The sequence below is a fragment of the Schistocerca nitens genome, chromosome 7 (assembly GCF_023898315.1).
Source record: "Schistocerca nitens isolate TAMUIC-IGC-003100 chromosome 7, iqSchNite1.1, whole genome shotgun sequence".
NCBI classification, from domain to species: Eukaryota; Metazoa; Arthropoda; class Insecta; order Orthoptera; family Acrididae; genus Schistocerca; species Schistocerca nitens.
The window spans coordinates 354148226-354174854 of NC_064620.1; the positions used below are offsets into that span (position 1 = coordinate 354148226).

Here is a 26629-nt window from a genome sequence, read left to right on the forward strand (position 1 = left end):
TTTCATCTGCCGGTCCCCCTGACCTTCCTTGTCACAGTAAGTTTTATTTATTTTTCCTTCTGAGTATATCTTCATCATATCGATTATTGACATTATGTAATGCATTTATTGCATAGTAGGATTCCTAAATAGGCCCTTGACGCTCAGGTGTCTGTCAGACCCACGCGATTACATGTTACTTTTCTCACAACACTTTTGTTTGTGCATGGAGAGGTCAACATATTTTTCTTTTGCCTCTTTAGGTATGGAGGGAGCACGATTTATATTACCGCCAGAGGACGACGATAGTGTACGACGAATTCACACGATGCTCTTCGATGATCTTCGTGAGCTGGGCTTATGCAACACCCCTAACTTCGAGGGTGAGAATGAACTTCAAGATGAGGATTCGGAAAGTGTGGCTAGCGACGACTATTTAGAATCGAGGGAGGAACCATCTGACACGGAACAAGATAATTCCTCGGACGAGGATGACATTGGTGACATTCTTCTTGGTGGTGATGGTGAAAACATATGGACCAAGAAAATTCCGCCTGGAAATAGGAGAATCCTGGAAAGGAACATTATTACACATTTACCTGGTGTGAAAAGACAAGCACAACATGCTACGACCCCTTTAGCCTGTTGGGAACTTTTTTTTTAGGCTGACATAATAAATACTACAGTTCAGTGTACAAACTTCCAAATTAGCACGAAAAAGATAATTTTTCTCGAGAAAGGGATGCGAAGGATACAGACGCTGTAGAATTGAGGACATTTGTGGGCGTAACATATATGCTTGGTTTGAAAAAACTGAATCGTACAAACCTCGAGGAAACATGGCGAACGATACAACCGGTGAGGAATTCACCAGAGTAGTGATGAGCATACAGAGGTTTAGATTTTTATTACAAAATTTACGATTCGACGATAAACGAACTCGTAAAGAGAGAGAAAAAGGTGATAAACTAGATCCCATTAGAGAACTTTTTGAACAAATAGCTGGTAATTTTCAAAAGTGCTATACTATTGGGGAATATGCTACAACTGACGAAAAGCGAAAAGCTTGAGGCTTTCAGTGGAAGATGCCCTTTCAAGCAATATATACCTTCGAAACCCGACAGGTACGGTGTAAAGATGATTGCTCTTACCAATGCACAGACCTTTTATGCCCTCAATTTGGAAATTTATCCTGGGAAACAGCCGCCTGGATCCTTCTCGACTGGAATGTCTCCATACGAAGTGGTGATGCGTCTGGCGAAACCTATACACAATACCGGCAGAAATATTACTGTGGACAACTGGATCAGTAGCTTTTCACTGGCCGAAGAATTGTTGCGTAAAAGATTGACAATGGTTGGGACGGTAAGAAAAAATAAAAAAGAATTGCCACCTGGAATTGCAAATAAACAAAATTTGTATTGCACCCAATTCTTGTTTGATGACACAAAAACTCTTCTTGCATATCAGGCAAAAAAAAAAAGAATAGTAATCCTCTTATCTGGTATGCATCATGACGCTGTGATTTAAAATGAAACAGTAGCCAAAAGGCCGGAAATAATTTCTTTTTACAATGCCACCAAATTTGGGCTTGGCACAGTGGATAGGATATGCAGTTCTGTGAATGTGGCCAGAAATACTCGACGTTGGCCAATGACCGTTTTCTGTTCATTGCCGAATGTTAGTGGAATTAATGCAATGGTAGTGTACAGTTCGCAAGAAGATAATCTTCCAAAAAAAGGCGTACCTTTTTGAAAGAACTTGTTTTTGGTCTTGTTGCTGAGCAGGTGAAACGGAGGAAGTACATACAAAATCTTCCCATGCATCTGAGATCATCGACTGACAACTTATTTGCAATATTGTATCCATAGCCATCGAGAGTAACCAGTGCTAAGACATCGATCCAAGGAAGGAAGAGATTTTACGATTGTTCGAGTAATATTGATAGGAAAACGAACTACCAATGTATGAAATGCCAAAAGTACATTTGCATAAAGGACTATTCCATCTACGTTTGTAAATATTGTTATAAGTACTATTTACACGTAAATAAGAAGTAAAGATTGTTCACACGTAAAGCATACTATTAAAATTTGTTTCTCATTTATAAATATTGTTTATTAGTATATATTTCCTATAGCATTTCTTTATAAATATAATTTGTAAATACATGTATTATACATATTATTATAATGAGGTTCGTTTTATTGTATTCTATAACGATGGTAAACATACGACATGACTTAGGAAAACTAAATATATAGCATTAAACAGCTAAAATTACTCTAAGGTCTGTGAGGCCCGGTGCGACCGCTCCCTTTACCACGAGGAGCGCGACCTCCGGCGGGTTAAATAACAAAATACATGTATTTCATATATGAAAAATAATCAGTGTTTGCAGCAGCGTATGCACGCACAGGTTCAGCTCACGACAATAGCTAGCTGGAGGATGGTGGACAACTACAGCTCTTCGACCTGTGGTAGCAGGAACCGTTTGAGAGTGTCCAGGTAAACTTATCCAGTTATGATTTCCTCTCTGAAGAAAAATTACGCTTGTCTTCGTCGACGATGTACTCCATTACTGTTGTCGATAATTCCGCAGCTCCGTTGTCACAAATTTAGCTTCTGCAGACCGAATGACACATCGTACCTTCTCATGACATGTTGCCATTTGGTATATCCCAAGTCAAGTTCTCAACCAAGGACAAAGGAAAAAAATCTCTGAGAGTTGCTAAACGTTCTAGAACAAACTACGATTCTCTGTCTCTAATAGTTTCTACATTGTGGTTTTATAAATGATAGCGGGACGTCACGGATACACTGAATAAGTCCGGATTGGGAGAGGATAAGATAGATTGAAACTTCTTTATTTAAATGAGTGTGTCTGTACTTAAATTGCAGAATGACTGAGAAGATGAAACTTCTACGTTATTTGATTCAGAAACAGCTGAGTAAAACTGAACGTACTGAGCCTACTTTCACTTTATTTTTTCTTACCATGTCAACACTGACACACAATATTCTAGATCAAAACAATCTGACTGCTCAAAAAAATAACAACCTGACTTTAGATAATTAATTCAAAAGAATGGCCCTGACTAAAACGAAATCTTAACAATAACCTATACATTTCATTAAGCACTTACCTTCATTACGCGAACTACTGCAATACAGCGAGCGTCAGTACTGCCAGATTCTAACTACTGAAGACACTACCTACTAATAGGCATGTGGTTAGCAAAGCAAAGATTTTGTTGCAAACCAAATAATGTATTTTTTTTTTACCTTAATAATGTGACATCCAGTTCAAACACGAATATAAATCGTCATTGACATCTAGTACAAAGGTATATAATCATGAATAAAATTCAATCTCTAAGTCGAAGATGTACAGATCGTTAGCCTACGCTAACACTTCAGACCTCTACCCTCCATCAATGCTAACTTCTCACATCTAACATCCATCTCTGCTGGCTGTTCACCTCCAACTGGCCAACAGTACTTCCATCACTGCTGGCGACTAACTTCCAACTGCCCAACAGAACTGACGATTAAGCCGGCCGGGGTGGCCGAGCGGTTCTAGGCGCTTCGGTCCGGAACCGCGCTGCTGTTACGGTCACAGGTTCGAATCCCGCCTCGGGCATGGATGTGTGTGATGTCCTTAGCTTAGTTAGGTTTAAGTAGTTCTAAGTTCTAGGTGACTGATGACCTCAGAAGTTACGTCCCATAGTGCTCAGAGCCATTTGAACCATTTTTAGAACTGACGATTAACTTCCAACAACGAGTCCAGCCAGCCACAGAGTCTCTTACGAAAAAAGGGGAGTCAGAGATCCAATGCAAAGCGCTGCACAGCGCAACACAGAAGCAGCCCACTTACAAGATAACCAGCTCTGGCTTTTTCAAATGAATCATCCAGAAAATCGCCTTGAATGTTTTAGAGAAACCAAAGAAACGTAAGTCTGGTGGCTGAACAGGGATTAGGAGACCGATTTTAGTGGTTTCGCCACTGCATTACCTATGTGACGGATGCACGAGGAGAAATGAAAGCGTTTCCGTGTTTCTATGTTCTGCAAGAATTTACTCAAAAAGTGAAAGCTGATATTCGGCATTCCTGGGTAAAACTCAATTGTGGAGAATAGCAGAGCAACAGCGATGGGGGGAGGGGGGGGGGGGGGAGGGGAAGTGTGGCTACTGCAACACCCGGCCGCCTCACGTAGAAAAAAATATCAGCTCACATCGAATTCGCATCTTGCCCCACCACACACAGAGCCACCTATCAATTCAGCAACAGTTTCAAAAATGGTGAAACATATAATGAGTACTGATCAATAAAAAGTGCACCCAGAATCAACTGGCGTGAAATCTCAGGATTGTTTGTCCATTTATCACGAAGCTAATATGAGCTATCCCCCCCCTCCCCCCTACCGACCACACCAGCCCCGCCATCCGTCTTCCTCACTCTCCTCTTGTCGGATCCCGGTATGCTCTTGCAGCAGAGTGTAAGCAGTTTTTGAACTTCCTAATGAGACGCTTCAGTTGTTAAGCAACAAGCTGTATGATGCGTGTCTTCTTACGAAAATTTAGCAGAGTTACATCTATATGGATTCATCGATCGTCGGCCGTCGTCCGCTAGCACGCACAAAGCGCATTTGTGTCCAGGCTGCTGCCATGACAACTGTCAACAAACCGGCGTTGCGACCATGCACGCTTCGGATGCGGCACAGTCGTTACAAAGACCACGTGCATGGCAGGTGAGTACTGTTTTGTTTACCTCAGTGCAGTAGCTCCCATATCTAGTCACTGCACCGGAAAGATCGCATTTCAGAAAGAAGTAACGTAGATAGTCAGAATTCAGGATGTCACCGTGGGGCATCAGTGTCATGTCTTTTTCTTTCTTTTCTTTTTCACATTTCCGCCATTTGACTATTAATTGCTCATTTATTTTACACGATCATAATTTTGGCTTTATAGCCATTCTCAGTTGCATGTTGAAATGTTAAAATACGTCTGCCCTGCCAATGACATTTCATCGTCGAAAAAACATATTTCTGTGTTACATGTTTTTTCGGCGATGACGTGACGCAGATAGGTCAGACGTATTGTAACATTTCAACATGCACCTGAGAATGTCTATGAGGCCGAAACATGATCGCGTAAAATAAATGAACAGTTAACAGTAAAAAGGTAAAATTTTCTTTCAAAAACTTATATATGACTGTGATCCCCAACGAGGGAAAGCTCATTAATTGTCACTTTTTGAAAACACGTGTTCCTTCTGCTCCTAGACAACCTCGTAACAACACAAACATAACATGTTACTAAATCGAATAAACCTATTTTACTTTCTACAGTTGAAACACGATCACATTGCCACAGAGTCTGCACCACACACGCGTTAACAGCATGCGTGGCAATTCCTGTGGCTCTTTAAATGAATAACTTTGAGTAGGACGAGCTTTGGGCATCACGAACAATGACGCCACAGCAATTGCCGATTATCGGTGAACTGAGCAATGAACAGCGAAATGCTAGAAATAGTCCGGAAGTTGAGTGATTTCCTCCAGTCTAATACATATAGTCATGACACTACAGTTCACTTTTATTATATGCTGCGACAGCAGCGCTCCCAGCGGACAGTAAGCTACACTTCTGAATACGATATCAGACGAGTGCGAACGGTATCGCTTTTGAAACTTCCTGGCAGATTAAAACTGTGTGCCCGACCGAGACTCGAACTCGGGACCTTTGCCTTTCGCGGGCAAGTGCTCTACCAACTGAGCTACCGAAGCACGACTCACGCCCGGTACTCACAGCTTTACTTCTGCCAGTACCTCGTCTCCTACCTTCCAAACTTTACAGAAGCTCTCCTGCGAACCTTGCAGAACTAGCACTCCTGAAAGAAAGGATATTGCGGAGACATGGCTTAGCCACAGCCTGGGGGATGTTCCCAGAATGAGATTTTCACTCTGCAGCGGAGTGTGCGCTGATATCAGCGCACACTCCGCTGCAGAGTGAAAATCTCATTCTGGAAACATCCCCCAGGCTGTGGCTAAGCCATGTCTCCGCAATATCCTTTCTTTCAGGAGTGCTAGTTCTGCAAGGTTCGCAGGAGAGCTTCTGTAAAGTTTGGAAGGTAGGAGACGAGGTACTGGCAGAAGTAAAGCTGTGAGTACCGGGCGTGAGTCGTGCTTCGGTAGCTCAGTTGGTAGAGCACTTGCCCGCGAAAGGCAAAGGTCCCGAGTTCGAGTCTCGGTCGGGCACACAGTTTTAATCTGCCAGGAAGTTTCGTATCAGCGCACACTCCGCTGCAGAGTGAAAATCTCATTCTGGTATCGCTTTTATTGATACAGAACAAAATTTTTACAATAGTGCCACAAAAAGAATGTCGTTTGGTTTTAAGAACAAAAAATGGCCAGTAAACAGCAGAAAACCTGACTTGCAGAAAAACGTCATATGTCAACCCAACAAGGTGAATTTTTGTTCTCTAGACTTCCAATCAGCGTAGGAAACTTGTATGGAATACAATAGCAACATTATTTAACGTGCCAAATAACTCGGCAGAACTGTAGCGAAAGGAAAATGCATACATAAGTGATAATAAAACGTCAAAATTAATAAAACTATTTCCTAACAGAGAAGAAACCATTTTTTCAATTGTTGCTACGTCTGAGCCATAAACGGCAAGAATCTTCAACATAGTCAGTTTTGAAGCGATAAAAGCCATTTTACAAAAAGTATTCCTGCATTAGAAATCGAATAAAGAGTAATAATTTGCGAATCCTTTGACGCCATACAAAATAGTTAGCGTCGAGGAAATTTCCTATCACAATAAGAATAGACAACAACAGATTATATGCTCTTAAACCTGAAATACGTGTTTATATTCTTTTGCCTTTAGCGGAGTAGTTATACGCATGTACGAAAGTATTTCTCCATAAATAAGTCGTAGCTTATGTAATTCAATCAGTAAAATACGGATGCTTTCACATTCATTTCAGGATCATTCACGTCTCTTGATAATTTACTAATGCTTGTAAGGCAATATGTATCAACTATTTTGTTAATTAATTAGAAAAGTAATTGAAAACAAACAATCTTAGGCTGGATTTCTGGCAGTTAGGGGCGCTAGAGTTGTTCCAACTGTAACAATTTTCACAGCAGTGTGTCGCGATTGTATATTGAGACTGAACTTCCTCGTGACCTAATGCAGTAAACGTATTAAGTAATATACTCGTCTAATGGTTCTCGTTAAAACTGTAGTGTTAATTCTCAGTAAAAATCCAAGGTATCAATAATATTTATGATTTTCTTTGTCAGGAAAGTAGCTGATCATCGAAGAAGCCGGAACCACACAGATGTAGATGACGTAGGAGTGCCAGCGATCTCTATCTAATCTGATGTCAAACTGCATCCAGCTGAGCGTGCTGGTCTATATTCCTTGCACAACATGGAGGCTACGAAGTGTAAGTAGAACGCAAAAAGAAAATATTTCTTGAATTCAGCGCTTGCGTAAATCTATTAAATCGTGTATTGCAGATTTCTAGACAAAAACAAAATGAATTGTTACAAAACTAGCGCAGTAAACTGAGACAGTTCCGCTGTGCTTTTCAAAAATCAAGTGTGATTTGGACATGGACAGACCGATTAGATAACTGATTCAGCATCAGCGCCATGAGATTCAGCAGACATCGCTAAACTGGATATTATTAGGTAAATGTATAAGTGCGTGTCATTCATAAACGCAGACACCAGTTGGACAAAGTTGAGATCCTCTACCCAGGCATTTCATTGCTAATGATAAAAACTGCGAATGAACTACGCAAGTACTACTTCAGTAGAAACTTATATTAACTCGTTCAGGAACACTTATTTGGCAGTCTAAAGCCAAATACATCTGCTGTAGCGTCCGATATAATGAAATTTATAAATAAAATATATGATTAATTATGAATATTATTGTTTAGCTTAAGTTTAATTAAATAGGATCGTGCTACAGATCCGAACTTTAATATAATTCCACTGACATGCGAGGACAATAATGTAAAATACCTCTGAGCATAGTATACAAGTAGTATGGGATGCCATATAAAATTTGGTTATTATTTTAGAAACTTGAAAATAAAAAAAATTAACAATAATGGATGATGGTTCAAATGGTTCAAATGGCTCTGAGCACTATGGGACTCAACTGCTGAGGTTATTAGTCCCCTAGAACTTAGAACTAGTTAAACCTAACTAACCTAAGGACATCACAAACATCCATGCCCGAGGCAGGATTCGAACCTGCGACCGTAGCGGTCGCGCGGTTCCAGACTGCAGCGCCTTTAACCGCACGGCCACTTTGGCCGGCAATAATGGATGATCTACAGTGCACTAAAAATAAGTAACGACGAATTATGAATTACCTTAGACTTATTCAGTATCTTTCATAGTCGTTCAACATATGAAAGACCTGATCTTTGAGTTGGACGACCAACTGAATAATTTTCTATATTAATGGGCGCGATCATAGGAGCGACCAAAATTTGCGTACTGCTCGACAACACATCCAGAAAGGAAGACAACCACAGAAAGGGAAATAAAATTGAATCGTATAAAACAAGCGCTGGGTGACAGATTTGCACTATGATGCGTTTCTCCTTCTCTGTCTAAATACTGAGAAATATGATTAAAGATATTTCTCAGGAAGTCGCGATATAAAAACGATGGGTGCAAAAAAATTCTGCATAACTTACAATCGCAGCGAGAAAGACAACTCTGCAATGACGATGAACATAAAAATTTATGTTTCTAAGTAGTATTCTGGAATTTCAGGATAATTATAAGCCAGCAGCGTTTATATGAAGGTCCATTGTCGTCCTTAAATGGTGGGGCCACGACACCACACCAGCGAGGTGACCGACGACGTCATTGTTCAGTGTTAGATTACCGAGCACTTTAACAAAACTCTTACGTACAAATGTACGCAAAAAACTGGAAATGATCGGTAAATAAATCTTAGGCGGTCCTGCTTTGTAATAATGTGTAAGTAACGAAAGAACATGTATCGTTTTCAGTGCTGTATCACCGAACAATCCGCTCTCAGTCTTTTCCGAACAGCCACTGGAACAATAAAAATACATATGAAATGGTATTTACATGACAGGAATCGTGAAAGGTAACTTGCTTCGGGCCGCGCGGGGTTAGCCGAGTGGTCTGAGACGCTGCAGTCACGGACTGTGCGGCTGGTCCCGGCGGAGGTTCGAGTCCTCCCTCGGGCATGGGTGTGTGTGTTTGTCCTGAGGATAATTTAGGTTCAGTAGTGCGTAAGCTTAGGGACTGATGACCTTAGCAGTTAAGTCCCATAAGATTTCACACATATTTGAACATTTTTTTTAACTTGCTTCGAAATAAGTACAATAAACATTAAGATTAAAATATGATCAATTTCAGTGGTCACCAAACTGTTTTGCTCAACAGCCAAACAGATATTGTGGGGTGGCATCAAAATGTTCAAATTTGTGTGAATTCCTAAGGGACTAAACTGCTGAGGTCATCGGTCCCTAGGCTTACACACTACTTAAACTGACTTACTCTAACTTATGCTAAGAACAACACAGACACCAATGCCCAAGGCAGAACTCGAACCTCCGGCGGAAGAGGCCGCGCAATCCGTGACATGGCGCCTCAAACCGCGCGACCACTCCGCGCGGCGGCGGCATCAACGGCTTCATAACAGTGAATCACTTTAATATTCTGACACTATGATATGAAGGGCTTATTTCAATAGTGGTACAAGTCCATTTTTGTTCATTCTGAGATACAGAGTCCTAAAGTTAAATGAGCACTGAAAAATCTGCAGTTGAGATACCAGAAATATTCAAGCATATGGTTTATTGCTAGAGATGAACCTTTCTTTCTGTTTGTTTGGACCATTTATTTCAGAAGTATTACAGACAGAAAAGTGGAGGTAATGGACTTCTACCACTATTGAAATAAGCCCTTCATATGTTAACCTTGTAGCATCATAGCTTTATTCGTAACAAAACAAACAAAACATATAACCAAGTTTTATATTTCGTGATTTGTCTTGCAGATAATAGCATATACTTCATGAAGATAACGTACATAAATTCTTTTATAATACTATTTAAATATAACTCGATCCTCACGTTACTTTAATATTCGGACAGTTTGCAGAAATAATCATTTCAAGACAAGATTCTGTGGAACATTAAATGTTTCAATATCTTGTCAGGTAGCCATTCTGTTTTATCACTTCTATCAAACGCTGAGGCATACTGCAAATGATCTTTTTTTAAATAGTCCGCATGAAGACTGTCCCATTCTTCTTTCAAGAGTTTCCTTGGACGATACTGGTGTTTTTCTAATACGTCGCTCCAGTTCTCCCCACATATTCTCAATGGGATTGAGATCTGGTGATTGAAGTGGCGGTTGTAAGACTTTGCGGCAATTTAATAACAAATATTCCTGAGCAATACGAGTTTTATGCTTCGGGTCATACTCCTAGTAAAACTTGAACGTGTTTGATATCCCCATTGTTTCAGAACTTTTCCATAAATTGTTCTTTAACATGTTCAAATAAATATATTTGTCCACAATACTGTCGATGAACACCAATTCGCCCGGTCCAAATATCGATGTACAGCCCCAGACAAGAACGCTACCAACTCCATGCTTTACTGTCGGTTTAACATTTGTGACTGTAAATTCTTCGTTCTTCTTCCGCCACAAAATGCTTCGTTCCTCCGACCAAAAAACGTTAAATTTACTTTCATCGGCAAAAATGACGTCGTTCCAGCATATTTCATCCTTCGTAACAAAATCCCTGGCAAAGTACAATCGCTTCTTTCGATTCTGTTCATTCGCACACGGTTTGTTCCAGGACACCCTTCCATTGCAGCCATTTTCATTCAATGCGCTGCTAATCGTTTGAGGATGTACCTTCTTGCCAGTCTCGATTAGCAGCTCACGTACTAATCTGGGTGTACTGAGTGTAGGTTCCTTCTTTATTTTCCTTATTAGCTGCCTCTTGTCACGTGCATCCAGCTTCAGGGGCTGGCTCTTTTCTGGTATAGAGTCGACACGGTTCTCATTTCTGAATCGTCTGACGATATCTGCCACAGTACTCTTACTTATATTGAGCGTGGCAGCAGTTTGTCTATAAGATTTACCTTTCGCGTTGCGAAAAATCACGAGTTGTCGTATCTCAACACTAGTATAAGCTTTTCGTGGCACCGTACCGTCTCGACAGTCGACCGCGCTTGTAAACACACACCTGGCTTCTTACTCGAAGTATTTACCCTGGTCTGAACGGTGGAAACAAGTGCAGCACTGCCATCTGTTCGGATATTAAAGAAACGAGACCATCGATGAGTGCCTTATTTCAATCGTATAACTTAACATGTGGTATACGTTGTGTCAACATCATTCATACTATCATTTACTAGACACTGCCTTCACATTTATTTATTTATCGTGTCAAAAGTACAGAAATATATATACCGGGTGATCAAAAAGTCAGTATAAATTTGAAAACTTAATAAACCACGGAATAATGTAGATAGAGAGGTAAAAATTGACACACATGTTTGGAATGACATGGGGTTTTATTAGAACCAAAAAAAAAAAAAAGTTTTGCTAGATGCGTGAAAGATCTCTTGCGCGCGTCGTTTGGTGATGATCGTGTGCTCAGCCGCCACTTTCGTCATTCTTGGCCTCCCAGGTCCCCAGACCTTAGTCCATGCGATTATTGGCTTTGGGGTTACCTGAAGTCGCAAGTGTATCGTGATCGACCGACATCTCCAGGGATGCTGAAAGACAACATCCGACGCGAGTGCCTCACCGTAACTCCGCGCATACTTTACAATGCTGTTCACAACATTAATCCTCGACTACAGCTATTGTTGAGGAATGATAGTGGACATATTGAGCATTTCCTGTAAAGAACATCACCTTTGCTTTGTCTTACTTTGTTATGCTAATTATTGCTATTCTGATCAGATGAAGCACTATCTGTCAGACATTTTTTGAATTATCTACAATATTCCGTGATTTATTCAGTTTTCAAATTTGTACTCACTTTTTGATCACCCGGTATATATATTTGGGTTGGGTTGTTAGGGGGAAGAGACCAGACAGCGAGGTCATCGGTCTCATCGGATTAGGGAAGGACAATGAAGGAAGTCGGCCGTGCCCTTTCAAAGGAACCATCCCGGCATTTGCCTGGAGTGACTTAGGGAAATCACGGAAAACCTAATACGTGGATATATTATATTTTTCTTTTATTCAGAATACAGTTATGATGCAGTAAAGTAAAAATCTCTTAGTCTCGGAATTTTAAGGTTATTCACTGTAAGTACCGATTTTTTATTAATTTGTAACCTTAATAAATGCCGGCCAGGGTGGCCGAGCGGTTCTAGGCGCTACAGTCTGGAAACACGCGACTGCTACGGTCGCAGGTTCGAATCCTGCCTCGGGCATGGATGTGTGTGATGTCCTTAGGTTAGTTAGGTTTAAGTAGTTCTAAGTTCTAGGGGACTGATGACCTTACAAGTTAAGTCCCATAGTGCTCAGAGCCATATGAACCATTTGACCCTTAATAAATTAGTGTCTTTTGAGTCCTCAATAGAGTACCTACAGTAAGGGCAGGATAAGATGGCCACTGGTCTTGAAGTAGGTCTACTTATCGTTAAAAATCGACACCATTTGGAACACTTCGTCTCGACTGTTGTGTTCCAGATTGCTGCCACCCTCAGCAACCCTGAAGTTGTGAAACTGCAATTGCCTGATAAAATGTTGTTGTGTTGTCTGCGTGAGTGGAAGATTAATTGATTGATGAGAGTAAATTTACTTATATTTAAATGCATTGAGGAATATTGGGCATGATTACGGATGTTTACTAAATATTATGAGTGTCATTTTTTCTACTGCAATGGCGTTAATATAAATTCATATTTCTTGCTACAGGGTGATTCTTATTCACGTTTAAAAACCTCCAAAACCTTGTAGCTGACGCCGAGGCAAGTAATTTAATATAGGATACATGGGATATGGATAACATATCTTGAACGCGTGACGTCACCAGACGACGTACCCTGTAACACGTGCAGCGGTTGAGCCTAGTGGTCTGTTGCACCTGATCATCCCACGGAATCATTCCAACCCAATTCAAGTATTCACGTCGGTGTGGGTCCGCGCATCTATGCGTGGCATTATCACGTGGGGCTCAGGATTCGAGTTATGCGACTAGCAGGCAATATCTTTTTCACTGTGTGAGACAGTTACGTTTCTACATTGAGGTATTAATTTATTTACCGGTCTCGCTGGTTTGTTGCAAAGTACAATACAACAAAAACCTATCGTATTACGTCACAAGTAAATCGTATAAGTTTCATATTGCGTCATTAACAATAAATGCCGGCCTTTGTGACCGTGCGGTTCTAGGCGCTTCAGTCCGGAACCGCGCTGCTGTTACGGTCGCAGGTTCGAATCCCGCCTCGGGCATGGATGTGTGTGATGTCCTTAGGTTAGTTAGGTTTAAGTAGTTCTAAGTCTAGGGGACTGCCGCGCGGGATTAGCCGAGCGATCTAAGGCGCTGCAGTCATGGACTGTGCGGCTGGCCCCGGCGGAGGTTCGAGTCCTCCCTCGGGCGTGGGTGTGTGTGTTTGCCCTTAGGATAATTTAGGTTAAGTAGTGTGTAAGCTTAGGGACTGATGACCTTAGCAGTTAAGTCCCGTAAGATTTCACACACATTTGAACATTTTTCTAGGGGACTGATGACCTCAGATGTTAAGTCCCATAGTGCTTAGAGCCATTTTTTTAACCAATAAATGGCTTACGTTTTCTTTATTACATAATGCTTGTAAAAAAAAAAAATATTGGGGCGGGGGAAGGAAAGAAACATAAAATGAACAACTTTAGCTTGATTACAGCTAGGACAATAATTTTGTAACTTCTAAATTTACAACAGATCACATCTACAAAAGGTATTCGAAATTTGCACCATTTGATTGAATGCAAGTATTGCTTCGCTCGATCGTCCCATCACGCACGCACTCGAAAATACCCTCCCTATTTTGAATGTGTCGTCATATGTTCAACATTTATCTTCACTTGTGTGATATACCCCTACATTTCGGAATATTGAATTCCCTAAACATTTCCGAAATGGAAAGACCCATGCGTCTGGCTCCAGCTTCCATTCCGCATTCAAAGTCTGTTAATTCCCGTCGGGTGGCAAGAATCACGTCGGAAACCTTTTCACATGAATCATCAGAGTACAAATGACAGCTCCGCCGATGCACTGCCCTTATATACATTTGTGAATTCTGTATATGTACATACTGCTGCCCCACGACTTTTGTCACCTCGGTGTATTATTCGAAAACAACTGATTGTTTTTCAGTTTCATCGTAACTACTTGGAAATGCCAATTGGATTAGAAAACAAACATTTAATACATGTTAATGTAACCACCGCCTATGTTCGACGTCAACGTCCAATAATCACTCGCAGACGCCAAATGGCAGCACTAACAGAGGAGGGTATACAGAACAGTGTCGGGGTGATACGGAAAACAGTGCAGTCGTTGTCGTTGCCTGACATCCAAAAGGGCATGATCATTGGTTTTCGAGCCAAGGCTAGAAGCATTTCAGAAAGGACTAAGCTTGTAAACTGTTCGCGTGCCGCCGTGGTTAAAATATACCGTGCAAGCAAAATGACGCAATGTGATACAGGCGCCGAGGCAACCGTGGTGCACCGCGGTCCATCGGTCCATAGATGACAGGGGTTAAACGACGGCTCTGGAGATGTGACGAGTGAATAAACGTGCAACTGTTGAGCAACGTATGGCCTAGGTGAACGAAGCGGCTACCAACAGTGTCTCCTCAACGACCGTTCAGCAAACGTTGCTACGATTGGACCTCTCCAGCAAGCGCCTGGTTCATGCCCCCATGCTGACTGATGTTCACAGCGACGAAGGCTGGAATTTGCACGCCATAACCGCAACTGAACGTCCGCTGAGTGGCGACAGGTGGCCTTTTCAGATGTATCACGTTTTATGCCCCATCTGACAGATGACTTTTGGCGAATACGGCCCTGCAACAATTGTCGGAGCGGTTCAGGCTGGAGCAGCGATCACTGTGGTCTGGGGTATGTTTTCGTGGTATTCATTACGTGACATTATCACTCTACACTGAAGAGCCAAAGAAACCGGTATAGGCATGCCTATTCAAATACAGAGGTATGTAAACAGACAGAATACGGTGCTGCGGTCGGCAACGCCTATGTAAGACAACAAGTGTTTGGCGCAGTTGTTAGATCGCTTACTGCTGTCACAATGGCAGGTTATAAAGATTTAAGTGAGTTTGAACATGGTGTTATAGTCGGCGCACGAGCGATGGGACACAGCATCTTCGAGGTAGCGATGAAGTGGCGATTTTAACCTATGACCATTTCACGACTGTATCGGGAATATCAGGAATCCGGTAAGACATAAAATCTCCGACATCTCTGAAGTCGGAAAAAGATCTACTTTTACATCTACATCCATGCTCCGCTAACCATCTGACGGTGTGTGGTGGAGGGTACTTCGAGTACCTCTATCGGTTCTCCCTTCTATTCCAGTCTCGTATTGTTCGTGGAAAGAAAGACTGTCGATATGCCTCTGTGTGGGCTCTAATCTCTATGATTTTATCCTCATGGTCTCTACGTAGGAGGGAGCAATATACTGCTTGACTCATCGGTGAACGTATGTTCTCGAAACTTCACCAAAAGCCCGTACCGAGCTACTGAGCGTCTCTCCTGCAGAGTCTTCCACTGGAGTTTATCATCTCCGTAACGCTTTCGCGGTTACTAAATGATCCTGTAACGAAGCGCGCTGCTCTCCGTTGGATCTTCTCTATCTCTTCTATCAACCCTATCTGGTACGGATCCCATACTGGTGAGCAGTATTCAAGCAGTGGGTTAACAAGTGTACAGTAACCTACTTCCTTTGTTATCGGATTGCATTTCCTTAGGATTCTTCCAATGAATCTCAGTCTGGCATCTGCTTCACCGACGATCAACTTTATATGATCATTGCATTTTAAATCACTCCTAATGCCTACTCTCAGATAATTTATGGAATTAACTGCTTCCAGTTACTGACCTGATATATTGTAGCTAAATGATAAATGATCTTTCTTTCTGTGTATTCGAAGCACATTACACTTGTTTACATTGAGATTCAATTGCCATTCCCTGCACCATGCGTCAATTCGTTGCAGATCCTCCTGCATTTCAGTACCATTTTCCATGGTTACAACCTCTCGATATACTACAGCATCATCTGCAAAAAGTCTCAGTGAACTTCCGATGTTATCCATAAGGTCATTTATGTATATTGTGAATAGCAACGGTCCTACGACACTCCCCTGCGGCATACCTGAAATCACTCTTACTTCGGAAGACTTCTCTCCATTAAGAATAACATGCTGCGTTCTGTTATCTAGGAACTCTTCAACCACACAATGGTCTGATAGTCCATATGCTCTTACTTTCTTCATTAAGCGACTGTGGGGAACTGTATCAAATTCCTTGCGGAAGTCAAGAAACACGGCATCTACCTGTGAACCCGTGTCTATGGCCCTCTGAGTCTCGTGGACGAATAGCACGAGCTGGGTTTCACACGACCGTCTTTTTCGAAACCCATGCTGATTCCTACAGAGTAGATTTCTAGTCTCCAGAAAAGTCATTATACTCGAACATAATACGTGTTCCAAGATTCTACAACTGATCGACGTTAGAGATATGGGTCTATAGTTCTGCACATCTGTTCGACGTCCCTTCTTGAAAACGGGGATGACCTGTGCCATTTTCCAATCCTTTGAAACGCTACGGTCTTCTAGAGACCTACGGTACACCACTGCAAGAAGGGGGGCAAGTTCCTTCGCGTACTCTGTGTTGTGATTGGCAGGAGAGCCAACACCGTGTTACTAATGGAGGCCGAAATGCACGCGTTATAGCTCACGCAGGCTGGCGTGAGGTCTGGAACATGACAAGGAAATTAGAATTGAGGAAAACGGACGTAGCTGGCAGAATACTTAACTTTAATCCATTAATGATGAACGTCGGTCTTGACGGTACATGATTCACAATATCAATAGTAACTGATAATGGCGCCTTGCTAGGTCGTAGCAAATGACGTAGCTGAAGGATATGCTAAACTACCGTCTCGCAAATGAGAACGTAAGTAGGCAGTGAACCATCGCTAGCAAAGTCGGCTGTACAACTGGGGCGAGTGCTAGGAAGTCTCTCTAGACCTGCCGTGTGGAGGCGCTCGGTCTGCAATCACTGATAGTGGCGCTACCCGGGTCCGACGTATTACTACCGGACCGCGGCCGATTTAAAGGCTACCACCTAGCAAGTGTGGTGTCTGGCGGTGACATCACAATCCTCCCCCGCAAATCGGCGTACAGTTGTGGCATAAGGCTTCCGCCCGCCGTGGGGAGGACCCCATGTTGACGTATGCGACGAGGTGGGGAGCCTAACAACAGGCGAGGCTGTGCCACCCGCACCCTGCCATTCGGACCGCGGGGAACTAGGAAACGCCTGAAAACCTGCTCCAGGGTGCACGCCAACATGCGGTGTATGCGCCCGCAGAGAGACAGGAGGGGCCGAAGGGTCGACCTCCATCGGGCCGGGGCACCCGACGGGCGAAGACGACATATGGTCCGGAGTGGGCAAGAGTTCCATGTCGGAGGACGACTGGTCACGGGAAGCGATCGGCGGCGCGCGACCCAGGGAGGCGCCCGGCGGTTGCAGCGACGCGTCCACTGCGGGCGTCGCCGGCGGGAGAACAGGCGGCGGCGGCGGTGGCGGTGGCGCGTCGCCATGGGGCAAAATGGAAGGCAGCGTCGGTAACACTTGGGGCTGAGGCGAGCCAGTAGATGGGTCCCCAGGGCGCTGACCGGATGGCACCGTCGCTGAAAGCAGACGGCGAGCGGCAGATCCCGTGCGACGACAGAGGCGCAGCTGGTTGAGATGCTGGCGCACCTCACCAGAGGCCCCCAAAACCAGATACATAGCGCGTCCGAGGCAGCGAAGAATGCGCTCTTCGAGCCAACGCCGTGAACCTCGGTAGTGGCGGTAGTAAACAACGTCGCCTGGGGCAAAAGCAAGTATCTGCCGCTGCACAGGAACCTGATGCGGCGGATGTAGCAAAGACATCAAGGTTCGATGAGGGCGACTGTGGAGCAACTTAGCCGGCGAGCGATCAGCTCGGGGCTGAGAGCAATACGAGGACAAAAAGGGCAATAACGCGTCTTCCCGAGAATGCGACTCTTTTAACTTCAACATCTGTGACTTGAAAGTCCTGACCCATCGTTCAGCGGCACCGTTTGACTGTGGCGAAAACGGCGCGGACGGCAGATGTTGAATACCATTGGCCTTGCAGAACGACTGAAATTCTGCGGACATGAATTGTGGGCCATTGTCGGAAACAATAGTCTGTGGAAGACCTTCAATGCAAAGAACAGCAGATAACGCTTGGATGGTGGCAGAAGACGTCGTGGAAGACATCCGGACAACAAAAGGAAAATTACTGAATGAATCTACCACAACCAACCATCGAGCATTCCAGAATGGACCAGCAAAATCGATGTGTAAGCGTTGCCAAGGGGAAGTGGCTTTTGGCCATGCAAAGAATTTCCGCGGTGGTGCTGATTGTTGTTCGGCACACACCATGCAAGAAGAGCACATATTCGTAATCGCGGCATCGATTCCGAACCAAGTACAGTGCTGACGAGCAAGTTGTTTCGTTCTCACTATTCCCCAATGTCCTTGGTGGAGAAGGTGTAAGACAGAGGGCTGTAACGAACGTGGGACCACGACCCTAGACTGATCATTATCAGAACGCAACAGCAAAACACCACGTCGAACAAAAAGTCTCTCCTTGTGTGCAAAAAATCGGCGAACCAACGGATTCCCGATCCGTGACTTTGACAAGGGCCAATGCGTAGCAACAAAACGCATAACGGTAGCAAGGACAGGGTCGGCAGCTGTGGCTGTAGCTACGCGACGAAAATCAATCGGAAACGATTCGACCACGTCATCTGTTTCCGAATCAATGAACATGCAAGCAAGTTCGGCGGAATCGAATGCTCTATCCTCAGCAACAGGCAAACGGGACAACGCATCGGCGTTTCCGTGCTTTGCAGTGGACCGATACAAGATATCGTTGCGGTACTGCGAGAGGAAAATAGACCAGCGAATGAATTTCTGCGCTGTACGTGGAGGTACAGGCTTGTTCGGATGAAAAATCGATGTCAACGGTTTGTGGTCTGTGATTACGGTAAAGGGACGACCATACAAGAAGTCATGAAACTTTGTAACACCAAATACGAGAGCCAATGCTTCTTTCTCGATCTGTGAATAGTTTCTTTGCGTAGACGAGAGCAATTTGGACGAAAAGGCAATAGGGCGATCGTGCGAGCCATTTTTGTGCGCAAGCACAGCGCCGATCCAGAAATCCGAAGCATCCACCATCAACAAAAGGGGCTTCTGGGGATCGAAAGGCGTAAGGCAAGTACTGGAAAGCAATGCCGATTTCAGCTGGCGAAAGGCGCGTTCGCATTCCGTCGTCCAGACGAACGGAACACCTTTATGGCGTAAGCGATGAAGCGGAGCTGAAATGGAAGAGGCATGTGGCACATATCTGTTATAGTAATTAATTTTTCCCAGCACACTCTGTAGCTGCTTCAAATTCTGCGGCGAAGGCAAGTCTTGTATGGCACAAAGGTGCGTGGGACTGGGATGTATGCCTTGGGCATTGAGTACATGTCCCAGGTATGGCAAATCACGAGCAAAAAACACACATTTGTCCTTCTGCAAGTGAAGATCATTTTGTCGCAAGACCTGAAATAATGTTCTGAGATTGGCCAAATGTTCTTCTTCCGTCTTTCCGGAGATCACAATATCGTTCAGATAATTTGCTGCAGTAGGGACCGACGCACAAACAGTTTGTAGATATTGCTGAAACAATGCAGGGGCGGATGCACACCCGAATGGCAGTCGTTTGAACTGATACAACCCAAGATGCGTGTTAACCACCAAAACGTGCTGGGATTCTTCGTCCACCAGTATTTGCAAGTACGCATCTGCAAAGTCCAACTTCGAAAAATATTTACCCGGGCACAGGTTGTCAAAAAGATCTTCCGGGCGGGGTAAAGGAAAAGTTGCAATCACTAGTTGTGGATTCACTGTTGCCTTGAAGTCCACACAAAGTCTCAATTTTCCCGAAGGTTTTGGCAAAATTTCTAAGAGTGATGCCCAGAGAGAAGCCTGCACACGTTCAATTTCACCTTGTGATTCCAAATCGTGTAATGTTTTTGCAACCTCATCACGCAATGCCTGGGGAACATTGCGCGCTCTAAAAAATTTCAGTTGCGCATTTACTTTCAGTTCCAAATGTGCTTTATAGTTCTTAGCGCAACAGAGGCCCGATGCAAAAATATCTGCAAATTCTTCACATAGACGAGAAACACTGTCTGAAGGCACAGTCTGGTTCACTGATAGGACCCGATTTACTATAGACAAGTTAAACAACTGAAATAAATCGAAACCAAACAAGTTCACTGCAGAAGAAGAACGAAGGGCGTAAAATGACACAAGTTTTCTTTGTCCTTTGTATGTTGCAAGAAGGCTGCACTGTCCTAACACAGGGATCTCTTGACCTGAATTGCTAGTTAATTTAACATTTGCAGCACGCAACGGAGGTGTGCCCAGCAGTTTGTAAGTGTCTTGATTGATCAGTGAAACTGCATCCCCGGTATCGAGCTGGAATGGTATCACTTTGCCGTTAATGTCCAAGTCCACAAAAAGTTTATTGTCCTGCTGATGACAAGAGCGACTGTCTCGTGCAACGTGAACTGACACTGGTACAAAATCACTTGCGAATTGACAGAAGTTCCGGCGATGTCGATGCACACTATTTGTGGGACGAACACAGTCACTGTTAGAGAGAGTGGCACTGGGTGGAGTGGAATGAACTACATGATTTTCCATGGGCGAAGTTTCACGACCCTGAGTATCCTTGGTTCGATTCCGATTCCGGCGCGAAGCAAAGGACCTGGAATGGTTTTGAGCTTCCAATCTGAGCTTTTTCTGGCAAACACTCTGAACATGTCCTTTTTTATTACAATAAAAGCAAATAGCTTCGCGTGACGGGCAATTCTCACGCGAATGTCTAGTAGCGCACCGCGAGCAGGATTTTAGCACTGCATTCCCTTGCCTGCGCGGCACACGTGGCTGAGAGCCTGGCGGCAGCGGCGCGGCTGGGCGCGAGGGCTGTTTACTGCTCCGTGCAGCTCGCCCGGCGGGCCGGTTAACCTGACACACGGCTGGTGAAGTTTCAAATGATTCCTGAGCAAAGTCAAGTGTGTCCTGCCGATCCAATATGTCCATCACTTGTTGAAGCGAGGGATTGACTAGTTTCAAAATCTGTTCCCTTATACGAACATCAGAAACGTTCTGTGCAATTGCATCATGTACCATAGTATCTGAATAAGGGAGTCCACATTGACACTCAAAAGCACAATCCCTAGTAAGGCCTTGCAAGGTTGCAACACACTCCCGATTAGTCTGACCTGCCGTACGTTTTGTATGAAAGAAGGTATACCTTTTCGCAACTACGTTGACTGATTCTTTGAAATATGCATCTAATGCAGACAAAATTTCTTCGTAGAACAGAGTTGCTACGTCGCGTCAGGGAAATAATTTGATTATCACACAGTACGTTTGTACGCCGACCGATCATAAGAGATAATGCTGCTGCTCGTTACCTTGAATTCTGTAGGCGGCGAGATGGAATCCAAATTGGCGTGACCACTCCGTCCAGCTTTCCAGTGCAGCATCGAAAGGTCGAAAAGTTGGTGCAACAGCGTGTTGTGGCTGCGTTAGCAGTGGAGCGGCGGCTGCCGCATCGTTTTCCATTGCACGTTGACCCTGGATGAGCTGTCCAAGGGCATCCAGTAAGGCCTGCGTCTGCTGATTCTGTAAGCGATAAAATTCGGACAGTACATCTGGAGATTGTGGCGAAGCCATTACACAAGTAAATCAGGGCAATATCGATAAGAACGTGGTTTTGCCTCGACGCCAATGTTGTGGTTGGCAGGAGAGCCAACACCGTGTTACAAAAGGAGGCCGAAATGCACGCATTTTAGCTCACGCAGGCTGGCGTGCGGTCTGGAACATGACAAGGAAATTAGAATTTAGGAAAACGGACGTAGCTGGTGGAATACTTAACTTTAATCCATTAATGATAAACGTCGGTCTTGGCGGTACATGATTCACAATATCAATAGTAACTGATAATGGCGCCTTGCTAGGTCGTAGAAAAGGACGTAGCGGAAGGCTATGCTAAACTATCGTCTCGGCAAATGAGAACGTAAGTAGGCAGTGAACCATCGCTAGCAAAGTCGGCTGTACAACTGGGGCGAGTGCTAGGAAGTCTCTCTAGACCTGCCGTGTGGCGGCGCTCGGTCTGCAATCACTGATAGTGGCGACACGCGGGTCCGACGTATACTACCGGACCGCGGCCGATTTAAAGGCTACCACCTAGCAAGTATGGTGTCTGGCGGTGACACCACACTCTGCATAAAATCGAACTGGTATCCCATCAGGTCCAGCGGCATTTCCTCTTTTGAGCGATTTTAATTGTTTCTCTAGCCCTCTGTCGTCTATTTCGATATCTACCATTTTGTCATCTGTGCGACAATCTAGAGAAGGAACTACAGTGCAGTCTTCCTCTGTGAAACAGCTTTGGAAAAAGACATTTAGTACTTCGGCCCTTAGCCTGTCATCCTCTGTTTCAGTACCATTTTGGTCACAGAGTGTCTGGACATTTTGTTTTGATCCACCTACCGCTTTGACATAAGATCAAAATTTCTTAGGATTTTCTGCCAAGTCGGTACATAGAACTTGCCTCTCGCATAGCCCTCCTCACACTACATTTTGCTTCGCATAATTTTTGTTTGTTTGCAAGACTTTGGCTATGTTTATGTTTACTATGAAGTTCCCTTTGCTGCCGTAGCAGTTTTCTAACTCGGTTGTTGTACCACGGTGGCTCTTTTCCATCTCTTACGATCTTCCTTGGCACATACTCATCTAATGCATATTGTACGATGGTTTTGAACTTTGTCCACTGACCCTTAACACTATCTGTACTTGAGACAAAACTTTTGTGTTGAGCCGTCAAGTACTCTGAAATCTGCTTTTTGTCACTTTTGCTAAACAGAAAAATCTTCCTACCTTTTTTTAATATTTCTATTTGCGGCTGAAATCAACGCTGCAGTAACAGCTTTATGATCGCTGATTCCCTGTTCTGCATTAACTGTTTCAAATAGTTCGGGTCTGTTTGTCACCAGAAGGCGTAATATGTTATCGCCACGAGTCGGTTCTCTGTTTAAGTGCTCAAGGTAGTTTTCAGATAATGCACTTAAAAAAATTTCACTGGATTCTTTGTCCCTGCCACCCGTTATAAGCGTTTGAGTCTCCCAATCTATATCTGGCAAATTAAAATCTCCACCCAGAACTATAACATGGTCGGGGAATCTACTCGAAATACTTTCCAAATTTTCCTTCAGGTGCTCTGCCACAACAGCTGCTGAGCCATGGGGCCTATAGAGACATCCAATAACCATGTTTGAGCCTGCTTTACGTGACCTTCACCCAAATTATTTCACATTTCGGATCTCCGTCAATTTCCTTCGATACTGTTGCACTTTTTATCGATATAAACACGCCTTCCCCTTCACTGTCCAGCCTGCCTCTGTGGTATACATTCCAATCTGAGTTTAGATTTTCATTACTCTTTACATCTGGTTTCAGCCAACTTTCTGTCCCTAGAACTATATGGGCGTTGTGACCGTTTATTAACGAGAGTAGTTCTGGGACCTTTCTATAGACGCTCCTGCAGTTTACTATTACCATATTAATATTGTTATTCCCTGTTGCGTTTTGCCTACTACTACCCTGTCGCCTCTCTGGAGGCGTCTTGTCGGGCCTAGGGAGGGAATTCTCTAACCTAAAAAACCCACATGTGCACTCCACACGTACTCCGCTACCCTTGTAGCCGCTTCCTGCGTGTAGTGCACGGCTGACCTATTCAGGGTGATGCTACATTTCTCCTGCAAGAATGGGACCAATGACGACTCAAGAGAATTGTTTAACGAGACAGAAGTGCAACCCTTCTGCAAATTGCTGGAGATTTCAATGCTGGGCCATCAACAAGTGCAAACTATTCAACGAAACATCTCCTATAGGGGCTTTTGGAGCAGAAGGCCCACTCGTGTACCCTCGATGACTGCTTTAGCCTCGCCTGGGTCCGTCAACACCGACACTGGAATGTTGATGACTGGAAACATGTTGCCTGGTCGAACGAATCTCGTTTCAAATTGTATCGAGCGGATGGACGTGTACAGGTATGGAGACAACCTCATGAACCCATGGACCCTGTATGTCAGCAGAGGAATGTTCAAGCTAGTGGAGGCTATATAGTGGTGTGGGGCATGTGCTGTTGGAGTGATATGGAACTCTTGATACGTCTCTGACAGGTGACACGTATGTGAACATCCTGTCTGATCACCTGCATCCATTCATGTCCAGTGTGCATTCCGACAGACTTGGGCAATACCAGCAGAACAATGCGTCACCCCAAACGTCCAGAATTGCTACAGAGTGGCTCCAGGAACACTATTCTGAATTTAAACACTTCTACAACCACCAAACTCCCCAGACGTGAACATTATTGAGCATATCTGGGATGTCTTGCAAAGTGCTGTTCAGAAGATATCTCCAACCTTCGTACTCTTACGGATTTATGGACAACCCTGCAGGATTCATGGTGTCAATTACCTCCAGCGCTACTTCAGACGTTAGTTGGGTTCATGCCACGCCGTGCTGCGGCACTTCGGTGTGCTCGCAGGGGCCCTACACGATATTAGGCAGGTGTACCAGTTTCTTTGACTCTTCAGTGTAGAACGCACAATGGGTCAACACAGGTATGCATCTATCGTTCGCGACAATGTCCACCCCTACATGCAACTTGTGTTTCGTCGGCACGACGGCGTCTAGCAGCAGGACAGAGTGGTATGTCACACTGCTCGCAGTGTACATTTGTTGTTTGAAGAGCACCAGGATCAATTTCTCGTACTCCATAGGCCACCACGAGCCCTCCGTTACCGGGGTTTAAGCCCAGTCTAGAACCTGTGAGACCATCTCGTTGGGGCTGTTCGCACCGTGGTTTCTGAGCCATGAAACATAGCGCAGATGGCCACGACGCGGCTCTGGAATCGGCATGGCTCCACATACCTGGGGGTACCTTCCATAACCTCACTGAGTCTCTTCCTGTACGTCCGCACTGCAAAAAGTCATTATTCAGGCTTTTGATAGTTGATCACATTAATGTGACTGGACCAAAAAAAATGGCTCTGAGCACTATGGGACTTAACTTCTGAGGTCATCAGTCCCCTAGAACTTAGAACTACTTAAACCTAACTAACCTAAGGAGATCACACACATCCATGCCCGAGGCAGGATTCGAACCTGCGACCGTAACGGTCGCGCGGTTCCAGACTGTAGCGCCTAGAACCACTCGGCCACTCCGGCCGGCGTGACTGGACCATGTAGTTCGTGTATTCACTGTCAAAAGAAATTAATAATTTGACCGTTGCATAGTATCATACGATCAGCCGTCCACTCATATGCTTACAAACTGCAAAGCTATGAATTGCATCCATGTACTACGTGAATTCTGAACTAGGAAATGCTTCACTTGGACAAGGCTCTGGAAACATTCGTAGGTCGGCATGCAGCCTCACAGTTACTTCATTCTAGGAAAAAGGGGAGTTCATGGAGCAATTTTAAGAATACAAATAACTGAAATAATGCTACAGCACGAAATTCGTGGCAAGTTAAACTGCGAAGTATGATCCATCATCCAGAATGAAATAGGAGAGAACTTACTTAAAATTTTGTGAAAGTTATTTTGGCTGCCACATTATATCTATTACTTCCCTTCAACCAAACACTTTAAAAAATTGAGAACGCAAAAGTAAATAAATGAAGACAATACTTGTGCATTGCGTTGGATTCCTGAAGTAGAGCTTGATGGAAGTGTGCTGATTACTTGAAGATAAATGGTTTGATAGACCATGAGTACGTAAATCGGCAGGTACGCCAGCCTAAACTCAGTTTTATTATACACGACTGTTCCTGCAAGTAGCCATTTATGCAGTCTCGAAGCGCATGAGATTGTCTATGAAAACAATTGCACAGACACTGCTTGCGATCGGACGTGAACAGCAGGTTAAAAAAAAGCAATTCGTGGTTGACACACGTAAAGCAATCTTGGCAGGAGTGGGAGTGTATTTTTCATGTGATACCGGCTGTAGGGTTGGACTCATGTGTTCTTCCTGACTTGCTTCGTAGCTGGCGGATCGTTTACTCCGGCAGTTAAAGCAAATTCACAGAGAAATTCCTCAAATGGCTTTAATTAGAACGGAAGCTAGTGATGAGGCCCCGGCTGGCACTGGCCGAATGTTGTCTATCTGCGATAGAGACTTTTGTATATGTTACCATCCTCGTTTTCTCCACATTCCACATCCTGGAA

The 26629-nt window shown here is 44.0% G+C and overlaps 1 protein-coding gene across 1 annotated transcript in view; it reads left to right on the forward strand.

Moving 5' to 3' along the window:
- Nucleotides 1-7312: 7312 nt before the first annotated feature.
- LOC126195617 (uncharacterized) overlaps nucleotides 7313-26629 on the forward strand; it is a 444247-nt gene continuing 424930 nt past the window's right edge. The window contains exon 1 of the mRNA XM_049934243.1: nucleotides 7313-7442. Coding sequence (XP_049790200.1) covers nucleotides 7427-7442 — 16 coding nt within the window. The 5' untranslated portion in view covers nucleotides 7313-7426. The remainder of the gene's footprint in view (nucleotides 7443-26629) is intronic.